Source organism: Genypterus blacodes, unplaced genomic scaffold (genome assembly GCF_046128005.1).
Source record: "Genypterus blacodes isolate CSIRO-AG114 ecotype Tasmania unplaced genomic scaffold, CSIRO-AGI_Gbla_v1 ptg000059l_1, whole genome shotgun sequence".
Taxonomy (NCBI): Eukaryota; Metazoa; Chordata; class Actinopteri; order Ophidiiformes; family Ophidiidae; genus Genypterus; species Genypterus blacodes.
Genome location: NW_027466871.1, coordinates 1,554,211 through 1,575,245, shown reverse-complemented (window position 1 = coordinate 1,575,245; position 21,035 = coordinate 1,554,211). Strand labels below are relative to the sequence as shown.

The 21,035-nt window shown below is 41.2% G+C and overlaps 3 protein-coding genes across 3 annotated transcripts; 1 reads left to right on the top strand and 2 right to left on the bottom strand.

Moving 5' to 3' along the window:
• Positions 1-852: 852 nt before the first annotated feature.
• LOC143003307 (V-type proton ATPase subunit C 1-A-like) lies at positions 853-6,215 on the bottom strand. Its single transcript, XM_076153900.1, has 13 exons — positions 6,068-6,215; positions 5,529-5,689; positions 4,928-4,995; positions 4,281-4,366; positions 3,902-3,996; positions 3,610-3,701; positions 3,253-3,351; positions 3,092-3,160; positions 2,896-2,988; positions 2,663-2,756; positions 2,004-2,101; positions 1,788-1,914; positions 853-1,584 (listed from the first exon to the last, which is right to left on the bottom strand). Exons 2-13 carry the CDS (start codon positions 5,658-5,660, stop codon positions 1,486-1,488), a joined length of 1,152 nt encoding a protein of 383 aa, XP_076010015.1. The 5' UTR covers positions 5,661-5,689; positions 6,068-6,215; the 3' UTR covers positions 853-1,485.
• Positions 6,216-10,134: 3,919 nt separating this feature from the next.
• LOC143003252 (antizyme inhibitor 1-like) lies at positions 10,135-16,890 on the top strand. The gene is made up of 12 exons (XM_076153815.1): positions 10,135-10,355; positions 10,808-10,927; positions 12,480-12,691; positions 13,000-13,173; positions 13,299-13,471; positions 13,685-13,819; positions 14,030-14,111; positions 14,236-14,310; positions 14,396-14,561; positions 14,790-14,905; positions 15,137-15,354; positions 15,739-16,890. Exons 3-12 carry the CDS (start codon positions 12,590-12,592, stop codon positions 15,851-15,853), a joined length of 1,356 nt encoding a protein of 451 aa, XP_076009930.1. The 5' UTR covers positions 10,135-10,355; positions 10,808-10,927; positions 12,480-12,589; the 3' UTR covers positions 15,854-16,890.
• A 175-nt stretch (positions 16,891-17,065) lies between these two features.
• Positions 17,066-20,333, bottom strand: LOC143003251 (Krueppel-like factor 10). Its single transcript, XM_076153814.1, has 4 exons — positions 20,208-20,333; positions 19,233-19,452; positions 17,961-18,909; positions 17,066-17,692 (listed from the first exon to the last, which is right to left on the bottom strand). The coding sequence occupies exons 2-4, from the start codon at positions 19,443-19,445 to the stop codon at positions 17,385-17,387; spliced, it is 1,470 nt and encodes a 489-aa protein (XP_076009929.1). The 5' UTR covers positions 19,446-19,452; positions 20,208-20,333; the 3' UTR covers positions 17,066-17,384.
• Positions 20,334-21,035: the final 702 nt, after the last annotated feature.

Here is a 21,035-nt window from a genome sequence, read left to right as displayed (position 1 = left end):
AGCCCTTTGAGTATGAGCTGTAGGGGTCGCGTGGCTGGGGGTCAGAATGGGGGTCACTGGGGTCAAAGATCAAGCAGAGTCAGATGAAGCAGCTGATTGTATAGGACAGTGATTCTGTCCGTCAGGAATGAGTGAGTGGGCGGTAAGACAGAGGAGGAGCAGAAAGGTCAGAGGAGTCAGAGAGCAGAACTCTCTCTCTCCCTCTCTCTTTCGCTCTCCCTCCCTCCCTCTCTCTCTCTGTCTCTCAGATAGCAAAAGCACAAAAACAAAGATGACAAATTTAAGGATATTTGTTTGGATATTTGTAAAATATTTAGCTCATAGCTTCCATATGATCCTATTGAATTATTCAACTTAAGTATCAAAAAATGAGTGTTAATGTGTGTGTGTGAGTGTCTGAGGCTACAGGCAGAATGTGATGTGCCAGGGGTTTCATTGTTCTTATATATATATATATACTACACTGCCATCTACTGGCTAGTGAGCGTTAATACAGCTAAATTAATGTCTTTGAATGGGTCTTCTGTCCAAATTATAGGAGCAATAATAACCGTAGCTACATTGTAGTCTGAGCATGGAGATCTTCTGCCACTCTCCATACACTGATCTTTAAATGCTATGGTTGAACTGTTGGAATTCTGAGCCTTACACAACATCTGCCCCTTTATTTCACAAACTTGTGTGGTTTTCAGCTACAAATTGTGGCCATGACTCATGATGACACAGACACACACACACACACCCTGATAGAAACAAGGCCTTGAGCAGCTTATGTTGCCTTGTACATTACATTCTGCTCAGACTTTTAAAAAAAATAAAGCAAAAATGAAACCAGAGGAAAAATACCACATCCAGTATTTACTTTCATGTTTATTTATCAATTCACCAATCATAGACAGCGTATCTGGTTTATTCAATTAATGGCTTACACGATAATCAGATATGTATCTCTTGACACCAAATATACACGAGACAACAGCACACGTTAATTTCATCTTTGTTCCGACAATGTCTGCGAGGTTGAGAAACACCAATAACATCTGTTTGCCATGAGTACGATGATCAAGTAGCCCACCTTAACAAATATCTATGAACAGCTATCTAGAAGATGTAGTTATCATTACACACAACACTTTTGGAATGACAGTAAATATACAACGTTTCACCTTAAAGTAGATCCAAAACAATTTCATTACGCTCTAAATCAAGAAAAGCTGTTTATTTTCAGTTTGTGTGGCTCACGGAGAAAAGCAACAACTGTAAACAAGAGCATGTAAAAGTCTTTTGTTGTCCCTTGGTTGTTAATGTGGCAGAAGCTTGTTGAACCTTTGAAAACCACAAGGAATGAACATGCAATGATGTCATTCAAGCGTGTGATGGGGGAGAGAGGCAACAGTGAGGAGGTGGACATCAGCGTTAAGTTCACCAGGAACAACAGCACACTCAGCAAAATGACAGAGACGCATAAGGGGCGGGCGGGGGGGGTTACACTTTGAAGTCGAACAGGTTGCAGTCAATCTTGTAGTAGACATAAGGATAGTACTCCTGCTGGCTCAGATTTAAGCCTGGGATGTCCATCGCTGACTGGAAAGAGAGATGAGAATTATTAGTATTAATATTCTGATCTGTAAGAAGGAGGTTTGAATGTAATCATATTTAAATGTTGAAATGAAGTAATTATTGAGACATTACATATTGTGATGATTATGGACTTCACATCAGCACATTCTTACACAGTGTTGTACATAATGTAAATAACTAATCCACATCCTTAAGTAAGCGCTCACATCAATGATGGCTGCCGCACTGCTGTCCAGATGTTTGTACAGATCATTCAGCACCTCCCTCAGCTTCTTCATGGTCTTCTTGCTGGGCTGCAGCAGCATGGCCTGAAAGTTCACTGGGAGACCATACCTGGACAAACAGATTACATTACATTGTATATAAGAGGGATGGAAGGTGGAACGGACATTTTGACTGCCGTTATGAAATGATCCAAGTACCTTAAAACTGATTCCACAAAGACCCTTAGTGCTTTGATGTGGATCCACGCAATGAAGGCTTCGCTGAAGTTCACCTTAAGCCACCTGACAAGTGGGCCCTGCAGGAAATACAGATTCAGTTTAAATCTCACCCCAAAAGGAGGAGAATTCATTTGTAATCACTGAAAGCAAAACAGAGAAATGTTCCCTAAATCAGCTGTTTAATTAGGATACATCTTTCTTCAAACCTGACCTTTACTATTAACATTCCATTTGTAGTAATAACTATAAATCACATTCTTCTTTCCAACAGATGATGGCACCATGTTTCTGCACTACGACAGCCATCTTAACTACAGCACACTGAAGAAAAGCTTTTTCTTTCAGCAGCAGAGGGTTGAAGTTCCGTTCAGTTTTGTGTCTGGCTGAGTGACGGCTTGTTGTTTTCTGACACACAAACACTGTGGACCCGATGTATGTACAGGAAACACACATTGCAGCCTGATGAGAGGATCGTTGTGCGTTCGCAACTTGGGTAAAATAAAAGTCCAACTTACTGAGGTTGCAGCTAATTACCCAATCAGGCAATGTTCCCGCCTACTAATCACATGTAATTAGTTGACTAAATGTATCAAATCAAATTCATCAAAATCGTTGAAAGGAAACTTCCCTTCACTTACAAACTGCTTCTTCTTATCTGTGGACAGGCGTGTCATCTCCTCTTTGTCTGCTTTCATTTCCTCTTCATTATACTGGAAGTCTCTCACTGTGAACCTTTGAATGAACAGCAAGAAGACGGAACACAACTTCTTAGATCAGGGATATTTTTTTGAAATCCAAACAAAATCCAAAATCCAACAACTTTGGACAACTCAGTGTGACAAATAACTGTGTGAAGAATAACTCCTCTTACTTATTCTCTCTGGCTTTGTGTTTGAAGTCATCAATGGCTTTCCGAAAAAGAGTGACACTGAACAATCCACTGTCATGGTCTTCAAATAGCAGACTGGAAGAAAAGACATATTAACTCTCAAATGCTCATTTTCACTCACTCAGAGTTTGTGTTTAATCCATCTAACATTGTATTTGAAATAAATGACATTGTTTACTTTGAGGAGCGAGGCACCACCATCTCAGCCAGAGTTTCATATGCTTTCTGCCAATCAGGATACGCTATCCTGCGAGGACGAAGGAGGACACACACAGTTCCAGCTAAATCATATTTCACTCTTCCAGAATCTACCGTCATGTTTTGCATCCACACACTCACTTTGGTACAACAACCAGCATAGTGATGAGGTACTCTGAATCAAGGACAAAGTCTTCCTTCTTGACAATGTCTGCCAGGCTCCTGGTCAGCAAGCTCCCCCTAGTGGCACATGACGACATTGCAATAACAGGACCACAAAACAGAAACGGTGACCAGTGTTGACGTCACCTCTCAGAGTGACAGAACCTGCTGTAATAACATTATGCTGATTCAGCCGTGTGACACATATAGATCAGGTAGATGGTGATGACGATGATGATGACTGCAACACCACTGTGCCATTATTGTGTATGTGAAAGTGAAAGAGGATTATCGGCTGTTGGCAGAGTTACAGGCTGTCTTGTTTTATGAACTCACGCATTCTTCCTTTCCAGATTCTGCAGGTTTCCCTTCAGGTTGTTGTAAGCAGATGCTCGGGTTTTCAAGTCGTTGTCAATCTGGGATACTTGCTGTAAAAGACGAAGCTTAGTTGAATGACGATGCAAGGTAACGCACCACTTTGTATGGATCTCTATCAAAACACCTGAAGGCAACATCGGATTCCATATGACTCGATCCCAGTAATTCCAACACGTATTGACATTGTGATAGTGTGTACATGATATCATAAAAATGAACAATAGAGGGCGTAAAGTCAAACATTACATACCTTTGAGATGATTTCAGAGATGTTTTTAAGTGACTGTTTGATCGGATATTTGGCCATGTCCCACTGAAATCGTGTGATGTACGTGACAAGATCAACTGTGGAAGGCAACACAGGCACAACAAGGCTCTTATTAGAGTTTGGCACCCAGGATCTCAACATTCCCAAACACATTCCCACTTCTGCCATTGTATTTGAGAAACATTGATATTTATTAGGTAGTTAGTAGTTACTTAAGTTGGTAGCTTGGGTACGAATACGAATGGAACGCATACACAATTGTACTTCCCTACCAAAGCACTGAGGTAGTATACTGTATATTATCTCAGTGTTACTATGCCAACACCGTATCTGTACAAAATGAACAGGCCCTTTGCTGTACCTCCATTGGCCAGCAGGTTCTCTTGTACTTTATCTCGGCTGTCCTCCAGCACGTCGGCCATGTACTGAGCCACCTTCTTCACCACACTGTGAACGGGCGGGAGACATCCAAACACACATTATACAGACCTGACCTGACACACACACACGCACCCCCTGCTCTCCCCTCGATCGACACAAATACATCAAACGGTTACACATAATCAAGAATGTAGTTGTAAGGGAAAAAAAGGAACTGATCTAAGATGGCTGAGGTTCACCAAGTCAGACTGTGTTGGCTTTTCTCTGAGCCTCTACAGGGGGAAGGAAAGCAGAACTCCTCCTGTGCCTGTGGTGACTGTGTGTGAGTTTTGGATGTCAGTATTTCCAAAAGACTATAAATGACTGTCATCTGGCATAAGAGCCGCTGCTGTGTGACTCGTCAGTACATTTCAAGGTTTAGTCTTTGAGGACTGTTTTCCTCGAGTCCCTGGGAAATTCCTCACTGTTACAAGGTTAGGAAAGGGATTAGGGGAAGATAAAGCCACTACATCAGGGAGTCATGAGCTCCCTGATACACAACAACACAAACTACATTCACTGGACACTAGAAGCGTTTAACAGAAGTCAGTTGTCTTTGCACATAATGGGAAACTGCAGGTAACAAACCCTTCAACAAAGGAGTCCAGCTTGGCCAGTTCATCCGACAGCCCCACCAAGACATCCAGCGTCCCCACCTGTTATTAGACACCAATGGGAAAAGTGAAGCATCAGCACAGCACACGTTTGACTCATCAGCCCTGAGATTTGAGTTGTTTTGAATGCAGCGCTGTTGTGTTTAAACTGTGACGTCTGCGGTTCAAATCCGGGCCCTATTTGCTTAGGGGTGGCGCCGTTTTGTCCGGACTCGCTCATGTGGTGCTAACAGTTCCAGGAGAACATTACAGCCCCGCATGGCAGCGAGGTCAGTGGGGTTACTTCACCTTCAGCACAGAAGAAAACTGAACCTGTCTACAGATGAACGCTTCACAAAGCCAACACATCAACATGCAGGGAAAGGAACGGGTTACAGGCAGCCTCACACACACTCCACCAGCTTTATCTTGACAGTGGATACACAAGGTGGGTTGACTTGATTTGTGATTTGACACACATCAGACTATTTATATGCTATGGAAAATATCTGTAGATGTCCATAGAGGTTGATTGTGTGTTTTGTGAAGAGCAGAACAAGCAGAGAAGAAGAGCAATGCATTTATGCCTCATGTACCTTCAGGTCTGGGATGTTAAACTTGTGGTTCGCGGACAGGTTGTTGGTGCGGGTGGTGGCTGCCATCATCTTGTCCCATGTTTGCTGACATGTCTTCTCTCCAGGTGCAGAGATTAACCAAAACTCTGTCATGGCTAGAACACTGGAGCAGCTAGAGGAAACTGAGAGGAGAGTTTGGGACGTAGCTTGTTATACTTACCACGATAACAATACACGAACACATTACGTAGCGTGTTTACTATTTTCCTGAATCCTCCGATGCTACTGTCACAACGTCCTGACACTGTTTTACAGGTAAACAAGCTAAAGAGTCGATGCTACAGTACGCTTACACGAACCTTCTTAAAGTCCACTACAGTCTGTTCGTTCGCTGACAGCTGGCAAACGCTAGAAATTTACGATTTCAAGGGTTTTAGGAACCGTTTTCAGACCGAAGCTAGCTATGAAGATGGTTAAGGTCATGCAACATCCAGCAGGGATAAGGTAATGTTAGCCACTGAGCTTGATTATCGTTTTTGTTTAATTTCAATTATACTCACCAGTGTGATAAACCAAGACCGTTACGAAAGAAATGTATAGCTGTTTAAAGTTGTTCTATGGCTTCATAATGTTCATAGTTGCCATTCAATCCAGTTCGTGAAGGCTGACAGCAGCGTCACAATCAGCTGACCTGCTTGAGGAACCGGAAGGCCTCGCACACATTGACAGAACTTAGCAGCGACCACAACTGGTGAGATTCGAGTACTGCAGATCAAATAACTGGAGCCAGGCCACGGTCACGTAAAAACAAACAACCGAAAGAGAACGGCGAAGACGTACATTTCAAGTAAGGGATGGAGACAATTAGGATTCAAAAAAGCAGGAAAAATATTAAAATTATAATACCGTAGAAAACTCTTATGAGGTGGGTGATCAGGACTGTCAATTACTGAACCCTCACACTGTACTCATCTTTGATGCGCTTTTCAGTCTGTTTCATAAGCCAGGGTGAGAGAAATAAAACACAGTAGGTAAAACATTTCATGAAACACTGATAAAACAGTCACTAAAGCAGTACTAATTACAACAGAATTAGGACAGGACGCATATGAGATCAAACCAATTTTGACAATTAAACCATACTACTTGGAGCAACCATAACAAGACTACACATCAGTATACAGGACAGGGATTGTCATAAATAGTCCTTTTGTAAAATGAGGTTGATAAGTCCAGTACAATGTCAATTTTCCATTCCTCATTGGGAACTTCAGTCAATTTCCTGAATTTTAAGATATGATAGGAACACCCACCCTGGACTTAAGTGCCAATCTATTATGTTGCTCTAACATTCCAAATGCATTATTGCATTATACAGTATTTGAAGGAGACAGATGATCTTGGATGCCAAGTCAGCAACATTATAGGCTTTTGAGTTGCTAAATTTAGAAAAGCTGGGTCCATGTTTCCTGACTTGGGTGTCTCCTGTCCAGAAGTTGAGGAAAACGCCCCCATAGGGACATGTTTATAGTTCAGTGGGTCTGAGGTTCATTGTTTGGGACACAATGCTTGGTCTGCCTGGAGCCAACCCACGACATCAAACGACAGAGTGAGTTTGCCCAGCTGGCTGGAGGCCAGTCTGCTGGGACGTTATCTGGACACATGGACAGGCCATAATCAGTCAGAGGCCAGGCGACTGCTGAGAGAGGGATCTCTTTTAGTTTGGGAAGAGAGAAAACTGCTGCAGCCTTAGAGCAGTAAATACATTGCATCAAATGTAATAATAATTACAAAGAAACATGGATGCAGACTTTGTTATCCACTCTTCACACTGTTCAACATTTGTTTTTTAAGCATGTAGATATTTTCGGTAATCTTTAAAATGCCAAATGCGATATCTGAAGCTGGTGAAGTATTAGAATAGAGTAGGGATATTTAAATCTCTAAGGTGTAGTAATGGGCATCCTAGCTTTCTTTTTCCTTTCAAATATTATAATTGAACCCCATTTGCATTGACGCACTCTGATGTCAAATCCCTCACATATCTATTAAATCTATTATATTTATATTTATTATTCACATCATCTTACATCTTATATCTCATCTTCTTATTGATCAATTTGAAGCCTGCATCAGGTCTTTGATGTAATCCACTATAACCATATTTTACAAGACATGAAAATACACTGTATGCAAAATGTAAGATACATTTGTTTTATTATTATTCTTGTGACCTTATTGTGCTGTAACCTTGTGCTTTTACAGTAAGCCACTGACATTGACTTATTTTATGAACTTTTGTTCAGAATTTTATCGTTCTTGAAGGAAGGGAAGCCAAGGTTAGAAGTGGAACATTTTTCAAATATTGTCATTGTCTGAGCAACATGTTGGAGCTTGATGTATCTCTTCTCCTCTTTGATACCATTGTTACAAATGACATGTTATGGAAAAGCCCATAAATAAAGATAAATCTTTTGAGTTGGCATATAACTACATGCTCAATGTTATGTCTTCAGATGCTTTCTTTAAAAAAAGATTTCTATTGCATATTTGTTATATTGTTGTAGCCAAATGCTGTATTAAGCCCTGCTTAACATTCTGATCTGTCTGAGAAAAGGTTTGTTTGGAGTTGCTTGTACTTAGCAACATTCTTTGGCAAATGCAAAAGAGTTCAATCACCAGAATACAACTATTAAAGAATTAACAACAGCATGATCAACAGTAATGCCTCTTACACTAATGCATGCTGAGCTTAGTCAGTCACACCTGTTCATACAGTGGCTAATAGCTTTGTAATCATTATTTTTTTGAATTAGATACTCAGGAATGTTGTCTTATCTGAAGCTAATGAATCAAATAAATAATATAGCATTTTTGTATGTATGCTTTCAGATTCACAAAGTAACACTATATGTGAAAGAAATATTGACATGATGAGTGTTATTGATGGTGTTTTACGTAACATTTTGTTGTTATGGTACTTTAATAAGTCTTTCTTTTCTTTTTTTTACATTGTTATTGAAGAAAGCATTTGACGTGACATTGAGTATGCAGTAATGGAACTTTCTTTTTGACTGCAGACTTCGGTCAGCCGGGGTTAAAGGTCTAAATTCGTGTGTTGATGTAATCGGTTTGCAATGTTTGCGAATGAGAATTCCTGCAGCACAATGCAGCCACTGGAGAATTTGCCCCCGCAGTGGGTGGTACACATGTCTGGCTGTAACATACCCAATGGCTGCGGTGGCTATTATGATCCAGACAATGGAAATCAAACATTGTGCATTACTGGAAGTCACTTTAGATGCTGTGTTTGATTAGACTTACGTACACATACTCTCATTTAGGGCCAGAGAACAGGCACAAAACACGGACAAAACACGGAACAGCTTTTGTATTACGGTACAAGTGAGAGCCACTGTCTCTCCAGCATTCACAATGGACTTTAAGGAATAGTTTTACAAGGAAAACACTACTGTGCAATTTTTTTTCGCTACGGAGAGATCAAAGCTCCTCTAATATTTTGAATAATTCAGTGTATTCATAATGTTCACATGAGCTGGTAGAACATTGTACTATCGTCTCGATTGACTTGGTTCATTATTATTATTATTATTATCATCATCCTTATTATTCCCAAAAAGTATTCATGCAATTCTAAAAGGTTGTATGTTCCAACACTGCTGGAAACGGATTTTGACTCCAGGCAGCTGTGGATATTTAAGAAACAGTTAATCTCTAGATTTACATACAAAATGTAGTGTGAAATATGAGAGTTTGAAAAAGAAAGCTAAAGTCATGTTATCAATTACATTGGAATGGGAAATCAAGGAAATCAACGTAAATCCACATAAATGAGGACCTCTGAAGACTAAGATGATGTCAATATTAGCTCATACAAACATACAGTGGTCCAGCGAAAACACTTCTCTTGTGTCTTGCTGACAGTAGGGCTTTCCTTGGCACTCTCCTCCTCTCGTGTCTAGGAGGGAGACATGCAAATTGACTGTCTACCCCAAACCCTGCGTCTTTATAGAGGCAGGCACAACTGCTCAAACTCAAAACAACAACTGCAAGGGACACAAAATTCTATTTTAGGCAATTGTTGATTTTCTTAATAATCTGCAAATCGCATTGGACAGTATTTTGTCGTCCTCACGGGGAGATGGAAAATGCCATGAAAACATAACCCAGGTAAATAATTATATGTATTTAGCACATGTACAGTTTGTGGTTTTTAGTTTTTTAATCAAATGAAAAGTGTTTTGCTACTGAAATATTAATATGATATTCTATTTTATTTCATTTGCAGCCCTCCTGGAAAAAGAGGATTATTGTTATTATTTTAGTGATGTCGATTATGTCGTTGTGGTTGTTATCACATTTATTCAAATATTCGTATTTTATGTGCTTGGCTTTAGTTTTGACAACAATAAACTCCACCCATTGAAGGCACGTCACAATACAACAATCACAATCTGACCATTCCTAACCATGCACATATTGTTTTAGCAGTATATTCTTACTTTTCCAATCGGTTTTGCCTTAATCACAACTGCGACATTACGTTCTTCTTTATCAGTCATTAATGTGTGTTTTATTTTGTTAATTAACCGGAAATCATAGTTTCCTCTCACGCTTACATGACGCTGGTGTCCCACCCCACCGTTCGTATACTCGACCTCCGCCGTTGCTACGCGCCTGGATAATAACCTCCTTCAACAATAACTCGACAGTATTCACCTTTCTCATGGCAGCCCTTCTTTCCTATTGTAGCAACCCCGTCACGCTTTAAAAATTCCGCCAAAAAAGAAAAAGCGTTCTTTCCCCACTGCTGGGTTTGCTACGGACGTAAGTAGCTAACCATCATAGTTAGCTAGCTACTTAGCATGTCGCACAAAACAACTAATAATAGTGTGTGGACAAGTGATAAATGTCAATTATCCAGAAAGCATTAAAGACGACTTTTGAAAACTGTTATTCTAGCAGTTGAATTGTCCTGTATAGTTGTGTCTAGTGCGTAACGAGTGACTCTTTGGTAAGGCTAAGCTATCTGGTCTAATAACAGTTGCTACTTTATTAGACAGATTACGGTATTTAGTTTATCACATATGATGTTATGTAGAAATGCTGTTTTCTCTCTTGCCTGCGCGATTCAGTCATTACCCATTAACATCTGTAGTCGTCTCCTTGTATCACCACATGTCCCTTTATTAACCCTTTATGTTGAGTAGATGCAGATGTTGGCAGGTGTGTTTTGGATATTTGCAGACATTCCAATTGTGTCCCTTTTCTCTGTGCAGGTGTACAACAATTACCAAGAAGACCTAGGGGCAGCTCTACACCGGGAGTCATTTGATTTCAACGCCGAGCCGCCCTGGGATCCTAGCTGATGTGGAGGAGTTCATCCCAGGACTCATCATGTGAGTAGATGAGGTGACACCTACTGACATCTACGCAGTTGTCAGAGTGAGCTCAGAGGAGTCTTTTGCATGAGTCTGTGTGTGCGTTTGCATGGTTCCTTGTTTGTATAGTCAATGTGACAAATTGTTACATCGAAATAGCTACCCAGAGGAATAAGTTGGTAGATTAATAAGTGCCATGTCCCACATTAGTTATTTTAGATCTAGCATTTCTGATCTATTTCGAGCTCTTCTATTTCTTAGCCTGACCTTGTGTTCTGGGTTCATTTTATCTGCTGTTCTTTTTCTGTTTCTCCTATTTAGCAGCAGTAACAAAAGTTAACACTGCTAATAAGACAGGTCTTGTTGCTATGCTGTCTTAATATATTATGAATATTGGTTGATTCTTGTCCACAGTAATTTGGATAGTCCCTGCAGATTGTCTTTGGGCCACAAATGTGTTCATTTCATTATACAGTATATGTTTGTGTGTCCATGCATCATGAACAATTTTAAGGATTCACTTGTCAGACTTGGTAGAACTATGTTACCAAAACAACATGTCTTCTGTTTCTTACTGTATTAGAGACAAGAAGTTGAAATTAAAATGGCAAATTCCCAATCCTAACTAATGATAATTGGAATAAATGATCAGAAATTGATACTTATTAATGACTTAAAGTTATCCTTCAGGATGGACAAAAGTTAGGGCAGGCGTGTTGAAAGCTAAACAATATATTTATATATTTTGTATTATTGTTTTTATTATTGTTGACATGTTTTCGTCATTGACCTTATATCATTTATGACTTCATTTGCAATTGAAGACTTAAACCAGTAAATGGTCGACTGTCACTTTAAGACTCTGACATGTTGTGACCTATTTGATGACGTGTTGCATTATAGTCATTTTTCATCAAATTCTGCAGAAATAGAATGCATGTAATGCAGTTGCTAACATCTCTAATGCTCCTGCATCAAGGTCAGGCTGTTTGTGTCATATTTGTTTAATTTATGCTCCTTTTGCAATGTTGATATGCAACTGCATTATCTTTTGGTTTAAATATGAAATGTTCACAAACGACACTTTTTAGTTGAGATTGTCCAGACAGTTACCCATAATGCCTTCACCTTCCACCATAATGCTGAATCACCCTCTTCTTCTTTGTTGTTGAATTGTTGGGAGAGGAGAGGCTCCCTTTGCAGACAGCACCCTTTGTACAGCAGTATATTCTCTGCCGTGTCCTAGTAGTCACAGAGCAGAGCCTCTCTAGTCAGTCTGCACAGAGTTTAGGCCAGAGTGAACCAGACAGCAACCACCATAGGGATTCATGGTGATTGTTGGGAGTAATTGATGGTAAAATAAATGAACCTTTGACCTGGACTTTCACAGTTGCTTTTCAGGAGAACAGGCCACTACAAAGCACAGTACCATTCTGTCCTGCTCACTGAAAATGTACTTAATTCATTATCTAGACAGGAGACTATATCAGTGAATGTGAATGTGCATTAACCAAATATGGTTACATTTTACATCATATCCTATGTTGATCTTTCTGGTTTTCTATGTCAGTTTGTTTCGTACATCTAGGGCGCCCAGGGCCCGTAGAGGCGTCGAGCAGCAGGACTTTGGACTAGCCACACTCTTTATGCCTGTCGGATTATTAGAAAACGGCTGAGAGGATGAAAGGAATTGCTGATGAATCCCAGTGTTCCATTGGCCTGCTGGAGGGAGGCACAGCCCTCAGTGATGTGATTGACAATCACATTTATGAACAAACTTTGGTAAGAAACCCAGAGGTAACAACACATACAGGATTTACTTTTAAATGTGGAATTCCTGCTCTCATAGAATGGTCTCAAATATCTGTTACTTGTTGTGTGATGCAGTTTAAACCCCATAGCAGTGTTTTTAGTAACACCTGCTGTTTTGGTTGTGATAAATATTTAGGGATCAATATTAAGGTCAAAGTATTATTGATACTGAATGAAAAGAATTTGGATGATACCCAGCCTCACTGTTGTTGTTAAAGCTTGTCAGATTATGTGTTGACTGAATAACTAACCTGTGTATATGTTTTCTTCCTTGTCAGGCCAAGAAAAATGCATTCTTTGTTGCGGACGTGGGAGTAATAATGAAGCAACATGTTCGCTGGCGAACACGCATGGCCCAGATCCGGCCCTACTATACTGTCAGGTGCAACAGCTGTCTGGCTGTTATTGAAGTTCTTGCGGCCCTTGGCACTGGATTCATATGTGCCAACAAGGTATCTCATTGCATAGCTTCCTCTCACGAATGCACTCACTTAGCACTGCCTACTGTGATTGCTAGCTGCAGCACTGTTATTCCATTTGAGCAGTAAGATGAGATGTCTTTGTCTTTTTGTGTCAGTCTGAACTTGAACTAGTGCAGCGCCATGGTATTCCCTCTGAAGACATCATCTACAGTGGCGTCTGCAAACAGGTTTCCCAGATTAAATACGCTGCTAAGAATGGCATCGACCTCCTGGTGTGTGACAATGAAGCAGAACTCCACAAAATTGCTCGCTGCCACCCCAATGCCAAGTAAGTTTTTCTTCCTTGTTAGCTAACCTTACATGTGTAGAATGATTTCCTACTCTTTGTCACTCTGTAGTTGAGGCCATTTTGTGATGTCATACAGGCTTCCCGGCTCTTTTCTCTTTTGTTTTTGTCTGTTCTTTTACCCCATATGGATTTCTTTTTTCTGTATAAACAAGCCAGTAACAAGTGTCCTGTATTGTCTGTATTTTGATCCAGGCTGCTTCTGCAAGTGTCCACAGAAGCATCCAACCAGGAAGAAGAGCTCAGCATGACATTTGGCTGTTCACTCAAGGATTGCAGGCATCTCCTAGAAAGTGCTAAGGAGCTCGGTGTGCAGGTGGTGGGGGTCAGGTGAGCCCTGCAGTAATACACTGTGCCAACTTATAAAGCAATATGGAGAATAAATACCTACACTGTACAATTGCAATTAAATACCACACATACACACATGCACACTACATGGTGTATGTCAAGTTCCTAGAAGAGAATTATAGGCTTGCATACAAAACTGAAAAAGGTAAGTAGTAGTTCTTCCGTTAAACCATCTGTGGTCCTAAACAGGTTTCACATCTCCAGTTCTTGCAAGGATGACAAGGTCTACATTCATGCAATCTCGGATGCCCGCTGTGTCTTTGATATGGGAGTGAGTAATGTTAGATCACATCATATGAATATCATATAGACAACTGACCCTCACAGACTCACCATGTCTGTGATGTTTTGTGGGCATATTTTGAATGAACTTTTGAAACTTTTTCCTGCATCAGGATGATATTGGCTTTAACATGAAAATCCTGGACATTGGAGGCAGCTTCAGTGGCTCCGAGACCCAGTTAGAACAAGTAAGTGTTTCCATCTGTTTAATCCAAAATATTGAAAGCACACTGTTGCTGGCGGTTCATTGTGAGTCCTTACTCTTACTTACAGATTAACAGTGCGATCATGTCTGTGGTGGACCTATACTTCCCTCCTTCTGCTGGAGTCTCCATTATTGCTGAGCCTGGCAGCTACTTTGTGTCCGCTGCATTTACACTGGCTGTCAACATCGTTTCCAAAGAGGTGGTGGCACGGGATCGACGTGACCTGGCTCCAAGTCAGTGGCATGACATTCATAACTTACATTACATCATTCAGAATGTTCATCAGCCTATAATAGTAGTTAGTGGAGCTGTTCCATTATGTCCATTAAGGCCAGTTGAAAATCTAAACTGAACAGAGTTGTAGTGTCGGTGAGCCACATAAAAGCACTGTGGAATGTGATATAAAGCGTTTAAAATAAATGTGATGCCCTCTCATAATATTTGTAAATGTCTCTGAACAGATGAGTCATCTTCCAATGATGAGCCAGAGTTCCAGTACTATATAAATGAAGGAGTGTATGGATCATTTGCCAGCAAACTTGTGGAAACACTGATTGATGTCCCATCAGTTCACAAGGTAGGTTTGGCTCAAAGCTTCTCTAGTTTCACAACAAAACCACATTTTAGTCGTATTGTTTGCACTTCATCTGCTATTGGCTATAGAAGATATTGGTAAGAAGGGCACCTTGTGATTCATCATGTAATTTTCTGTGAATTACTGAGCAGAGAGGCTATTGGCAGCCATGAAGTTTCTAGAAGCTTTGCTTGTTTGACCAATATGCATAATTTGTGCTTTGTGTACCACCAGAGCTCAGCCCTGGATGATCCCATGTTCAGCAGCAGCCTGTGGGGTCCCTCGGGTGACGACTTGGACCAGGTGGTGGAGCACTGTCTGTTACCTGAGCTCAACATTGGAGACTGGCTTGTGTTCTCCCGTGCAGGGGCGTACAGTGTGGGTCAACCCATCTCCACCTCTGCTGACATGACCCCACCCCCTGTCTACTATGTCATATCTTCTAGAGACTGGTAAGGAATTCAGGAATTGAATAAATGTGGATTGTAAAACCCATTTGTCAGTAAATAGGCATGGATATAAGACTTGGTAATTGTCATTATTTCCTTATATTCCAGCGCTTTTGAAAGAAAGGCTTTCAAGCTATGTTCATTTTCCAGAGGCCTTAATATGCTATTCTTTGTTTTTTCGGATCTTATCTTTTTATGTTGAGGGTCTAAGAGATCAGGAGGGGTTCCCTAAGTCAGCTAAGAGTTATGAGATTGCTGTGTTGTCAACCAACATGGAGACCCTTGCACACATGACTGTTTTGAGCCTGAAATATGAATGTTTTCATTTTAATAGTTTTTTGGAGGGAAAGGTGCAGCATTTGCCTAATGGTCATTTCTCTCTAACAGGTTGGAGATGCAGGATAGTGGTGTCACCCATGAAGCTACCCTGAAGAACTTCTCTTTGGTCCCTTACTTCCTGAAATCCTGCCAGTCGGCTGCTGCGCTTTCTGTCCCAGCCTAGCAATAATTGCCAACTAGGGATTCTTTCAACTTTGCTTTCTAGTTTCTGATGCCAGCTACCTTTGGTCTACATTCCGCTGAGCTGAACAGATGGTGCAGATTGAGCTTGAAATTACTGGGACCACATTGAATTTATCTTGCAAACACATGTGCAATTGTGTATGTGGTTGGATCTGGATAACTCAAGTAATTGTTAAATAATTAGTATGCAACAAAATGAATGCCTCAAAAAAGAGATGCATTCATCTGCTGCTTTTGGTGTTCTGTGCCACGACAGTTTACACACATACCATACACAGATTTGGTTTTAAATTATTACATTTGTTAAATGTATTATATCTGTCTCCATTGCTGTTGGCAGTCTGAAAGATATGTAACCCAGAGTGAAGCAGTGTATTTAAAACAGAAACGCAGCTCTCAGATGTTTTGGGATGCTTTGCCACAAGACATCCTATCTATTTATGTATATTTATTTTATTTGGTTATATTTTTGTATGTGAGGCAAGAGCTTGATTCTACATTTGCATCGAAAATTCCACTGAGCTAAGCTGCTGTCTAGTGTGATGTGGTTCAGAAGAAAGCCTTAATGGTTGTGTTCACTATTAAGCTGGTGCTTCAGTGTGTTTCTTTCAAGTGCAGAGTGCTGCCTTAACTAGATTCAGACTAGTGAAGGACTGTCAGGTCATTGCTATGCCATTGCATAGTGAAACAAGTTCATATGACAGAATGTGCTGGAGAAGACATAAGGGAAGTGTTAAGGGACAAGGCAACTAATGTGGAATGAGGTTTTCAACATGTATGCTCTAAGCCTCATTTTTCAATGTCGATTTCTGTCCTGTATTTTGTTCAGTGAACGTTTTCAACATTCGAGATTTTGTTGTAAGAATATTTCCTGACTCTGCAGGTATACTTGCAGAATGAAGTGTGTAATGTATTTGTATCAGCTGAAAGGCATGATAAGGTATTTGCCTTTTATTAACTTGCACTGTAGCTGTGCTTGTCAAAATGTAATAAACACCTCATTGACTGGATTGGGAATTACTGTGTTGTATATATCCTAAATGTATTGCACAGACAAACTAATAACTGGACAAATACATCACATATTCACCTAACCATGAAAAAGCAAATGTATTCGAGTTTGAAAAAGAAATCTATTTTCCCTGGAAGGAAAAGGCTTAGTGCAATTTTACATACATTTTGTTAAAAGGCATCAAATGAAAATTCAACATTCTTTGGTAAAGTATCGCTTAGTTTGTAAAGTGGCATGTAGAAAAAGGCTTACTCAATACTTATTTTTCATTAGAATTTCTCAGTTGACTAGTGCGTTTAATCTAATGGCGCAGGTCTGAGTTAAATGTAAACAATCTACACCTCAATTTTCATAAAACAACAATTATACAAAAGTGAGGCAGTTTAGCATGTTAGCTAAATTCACCAGTGGTGTGCAGCTACAATCAGCCCAGTGTAGCATAGAAACATCAGGCAGTTCAGCAATTGAGACCCAGTCAGCCAAAGCCTCCTGTTGGCCATCACAGTTGCACAATTTTCCTTTGGTCTCTTGTGAGGCTCCATGAGGTTGTTGAAGAGAGACCAAGCACTGGTAATACAGTCGACACAACAGACCGAGTGACCCCTACAGTCCAACAGGGTGTCCTCTTTGCTACCATGTGTCGGCGGGTATGTTCGGCTAGGTGGTCACTACGCATGAAGCGGTTGAGGCAAATGGGACAGGCAAACCTCTTCTCTCCTGTGTGGGTCCGTCGATGGCGAGACAGCTCATCAGAACGAGCAAATTGCCTCTCACAGCCCTCCCACTTGCACTTAAATGGCTTCTCGCCTGTTGGAACACAGGAAAGGACAAAAGTAATTCCTTTCAGACATGCAATCCAAAACAATGCAAGATCCTGCTTAGTCAAGTGCTTAGATTTTGACAGAGGTGCAGTGAAGTACAAAGGCATTGAAGCCATGTAATGTCTTTGCAAGTATATACTGTATATCTGCATGACAAACAAGGCATTTGATGATGAATGAAAACTACACTTTCTTCTTGACACTTGGACGTTTATTTTGTCTGATACATTGCAATCAAATCTTTCCTCTCTCACCTGTGTGCATCCTGATGTGAGCCTTGAGGTGGGAGCTCTTGAAGTAGGTCTTCTTGCAGTCCTCGTGAGGACAAACATGATTGCGTACACGTGACACCTGTTGCTGCGGTGAGCTGTTTCTCTGAACCAATAGGCCAAAACCAGGTGCAGGGGCGAGAGCTGGTAACTTGGTGCCACCAGGGGTCACTAGTGTTGGCTGAACAAAGAGAGTGGGAACAGGCTGCTGAGGCGCCAGGAGCATTAGAGAGCCTTTTGCCACTTGGCCTCCTAGGAGGAAGACTTGAGGGGGGGAACCTTGTGTTGAGATCTGTGGTTGCAGCTGCAGCAGGTGCTGGTTCTGCAGTGGAGTCGTGACTGGGGCAGGGACAGGAAATATGTGTTGCTGTTGTGGTCGCCGATCAGCAGTGTGAGGTTTAAAGACAACAGCGTTGGTGACCAATGTGCTGGTAGAAGGTGAGACAGGAGAAATCTGGCTGCAGACTGGGATGGAACAGACCCCAGTAATGCCAGTGAGGACAGATGATTGGGACAGAGGTGTTTTTGATTTATTCAGACCTGAAGGACTTATCTGGGTCTGGCTGACTTCAGGCATTGTCTCGGTGGACATGTTCTGTGCTGTGGCATGTGAGTTAGTATACATTCCAATATTCTCTTTACAGTGTTTGCTCTTCTGCTCATTTTCAGAGTTCAAATAGTTTTTAGAGACTTTTGTGCAAGCCTCAGTAAGTCTGTGTTCTCTGGAACAGGAGCAGTGCTGGCCGTCTGAAGTGTGGCGGATCACGCTGGTGGACTGGGAATGCCGCTGGGACACAGAAGGTTGAAGCTGCACAGGACTCTTCTGTCCTATGTGCCAGCTTATATTTCCAGCTGCTGTAGGGTGATGAGGTGTTTGTGCCAACCCTGGGTGATTGGCCTCAAAGTTTGGTGGGCTGTATGGAGGTGTCATACACTGAAATGAAATAGTTGTAATTGGTAATTTTGTAAGAATTTCAAACCAAGATACAATACAATACAATAACATTCACCAACTTATCCATTGACTTTGTACTCAAGGCCTTCAGATACTACAGCAATCTAAACACATTGTTGGTCAAGCTGTTGTGCTCAGAGGAGAGTGGAGATGACCAATGAGGCTGGTCTAAATGGAAGTAGGCTACACGACCAAAAGTCTAGTCCCCAATGCCATATTCTATACAAACCCCTCACTCACTCCACCTTTCATTGAAATAAAAGGTTAAACATGACAACTTTTAACCCATATGGATCAATTACCAAAGGAGAGTTGTGCAGCGCAGCAGATCTGGAGTCATCCTCTGAGCAGTCTGAAGAGGGGGTCAGAGGTCTGAAGTATCTTTGTCCAAGCCTCCTCGTCTTCCAGTACTCAGACATAGACATCAGAGCCTCCACAGCCTCCATTTCACCTGCACCCAAAGGACTGGGCTGAAATTCACCCTGGATGTCTGAGAAGAGTTCTTCAACTTCCATGGTGTGACTGTTAAAAGCACAAAAACAGCAATAAGGACTATTCGTTTAGATTATTCTTACATTTTCACAATATAGTACCAGTACTGACTTAACAAATTAAACTGTTAATTAACAATGGGTCATGTTCTGTGTTTATTCCCTGCCTTTAAGTTATATTGATCCACCCATAGAGAGCTTGTGTAGGGGCATGTGTAGTAATCATGATCAGCTGCAGCTCCTGCCCTGAGAACCTTTCACCTAGTTAACCAAGCAGACACCAAGTGGGCTGTTACACAGTCACACAGCTCATCACAGCCCCTCCCTGACCCTCCCAGGCCACGAGGCCTCAACCCTGCACTTACTATGACCTGCTGAAGATTACAACCATCATACCCCTGCACACCCAAAACAGTGATGCCAGCAGGAAATAGCAGACTGATAAACTGATTAACACGATTAATAACATCCATCAATTATTTTCACCCATCAATAATAACGTTCATGATTGTCCCTTGGGGAAAGCTTGTGCTCAGTGTTGCAGCACAGACATTTACATAGTGTAAAAAGCATAAACATATACAATAGTATGAGAAACACATGCACGACAATGACAAGTAAAAGGGTTTATTCCAATAAACTCACGCCACTTTAGGTCTCCAGTTGTTGGAAGTCCGATTATATCACTGCATTCTTGATCTAATCCCCTCATAATTAAAACTTGTTATCAGAAAAAAGACCTGCCAAGAAAGAACAATAACAAAAACACGCGGTTGGTTTCCTCACCTTCCTTTGCCTCCACAGCTGCAGGGACTCTTGTGTAAACTCCCCGCTGCTCGGCTTGGACTCTGGTTTGAAGGTGAGGAGCAGGATCACGGCTCTGTCAACCACTGTCCCACGCCAGTCTCACTCTCTATTCACGCTCACCGTTTCAAATGCGGTGCGGGGGGGGAGGCGGGGGCGTGACTTAACGTGCGATCCAATACGCCGTAAAGGTGTGTTACACGCCGGCCAATAGGAGAGGGGCTCGGTGCGTGATCGGCGGCTGAGCGGAACGTGGAAGTAGCGTGGTACACAAACAACACGAACATACGGAGAGCAGCTCATCACAAGTCACTGGGATTTGTTTCATTGCGAGACACACACCTTTTATGACTTATCACAGATATTGAAAAATATATTGATCACTGGCTCACTTTCAGACAGGCATCCCACTCTCAACATTTAATATTGGAGATAGATCACAGTGTTTTTGTTGGAAATCTGTTTGAAAGTGGGGTCAAAAAAGGCACATTTTTAAAAAGCTGCAGTTATCTGGGGAAAACTGACCAAATAATAACATTATTATCGAGTCAGTCATGTCATAATAATGTTCAAAATCTTTAATGAAAATGACCAAAATATGAATTAGAGATTTACAATTTGCTGTTTCCCTCATTTCACAACTTGGAAGAGGCATCACATGTCTAAGTATCTACTCTCACTGAACTTACTGAACTTTCTGACTTGGCCTTACTGTCTTACCTATGTCAACCATTGTGATGCTCTTCAAAGGCCCGATGGTTAGATGAGTGTGAGACTGCATGTCTGCTGTGCCTGGGGGGAGAAAGAGGT

Excerpts from the sequence above, each read along its gene's own strand:
- LOC143003307 (XM_076153900.1), bottom strand. The coding sequence starts at position 5,660 with ATGACAGAGTTTTGGTTAATCTCTGCACCTGGAGAGAAGACATGTCAG. Across the intron at positions 3,702-3,901 it reads TCTCTGAAATCATCTCAAAG|CAAGTATCCCAGATTGACAA; the intron begins GTATGTAATGTT and ends CGTCTTTTACAG. Across the intron at positions 1,915-2,003 it reads TTTGTGGAATCAGTTTTAAG|GTATGGTCTCCCAGTGAACT; the intron begins GTACTTGGATCA and ends CTGTTTGTCCAG.
- LOC143003252 (XM_076153815.1), top strand. The coding sequence starts at position 12,590 with ATGAAAGGAATTGCTGATGAATCCCAGTGTTCCATTGGCCTGCTGGAG. Across the intron at positions 13,820-14,029 it reads GTGCAGGTGGTGGGGGTCAG|GTTTCACATCTCCAGTTCTT; the intron begins GTGAGCCCTGCA and ends GGTCCTAAACAG. Across the intron at positions 14,112-14,235 it reads GCTGTGTCTTTGATATGGGA|GATGATATTGGCTTTAACAT; the intron begins GTGAGTAATGTT and ends TTCCTGCATCAG.
- LOC143003251 (XM_076153814.1), bottom strand. The coding sequence starts at position 19,445 with ATGGAAGTTGAAGAACTCTTCTCAGACATCCAGGGTGAATTTCAGCCC. Across the intron at positions 18,910-19,232 it reads CGCTGCACAACTCTCCTTTG|TGTATGACACCTCCATACAG; the intron begins GTAATTGATCCA and ends ATTTCATTTCAG. Across the intron at positions 17,693-17,960 it reads TCACATCAGGATGCACACAG|GCGAGAAGCCATTTAAGTGC; the intron begins GTGAGAGAGGAA and ends GTGTTCCAACAG.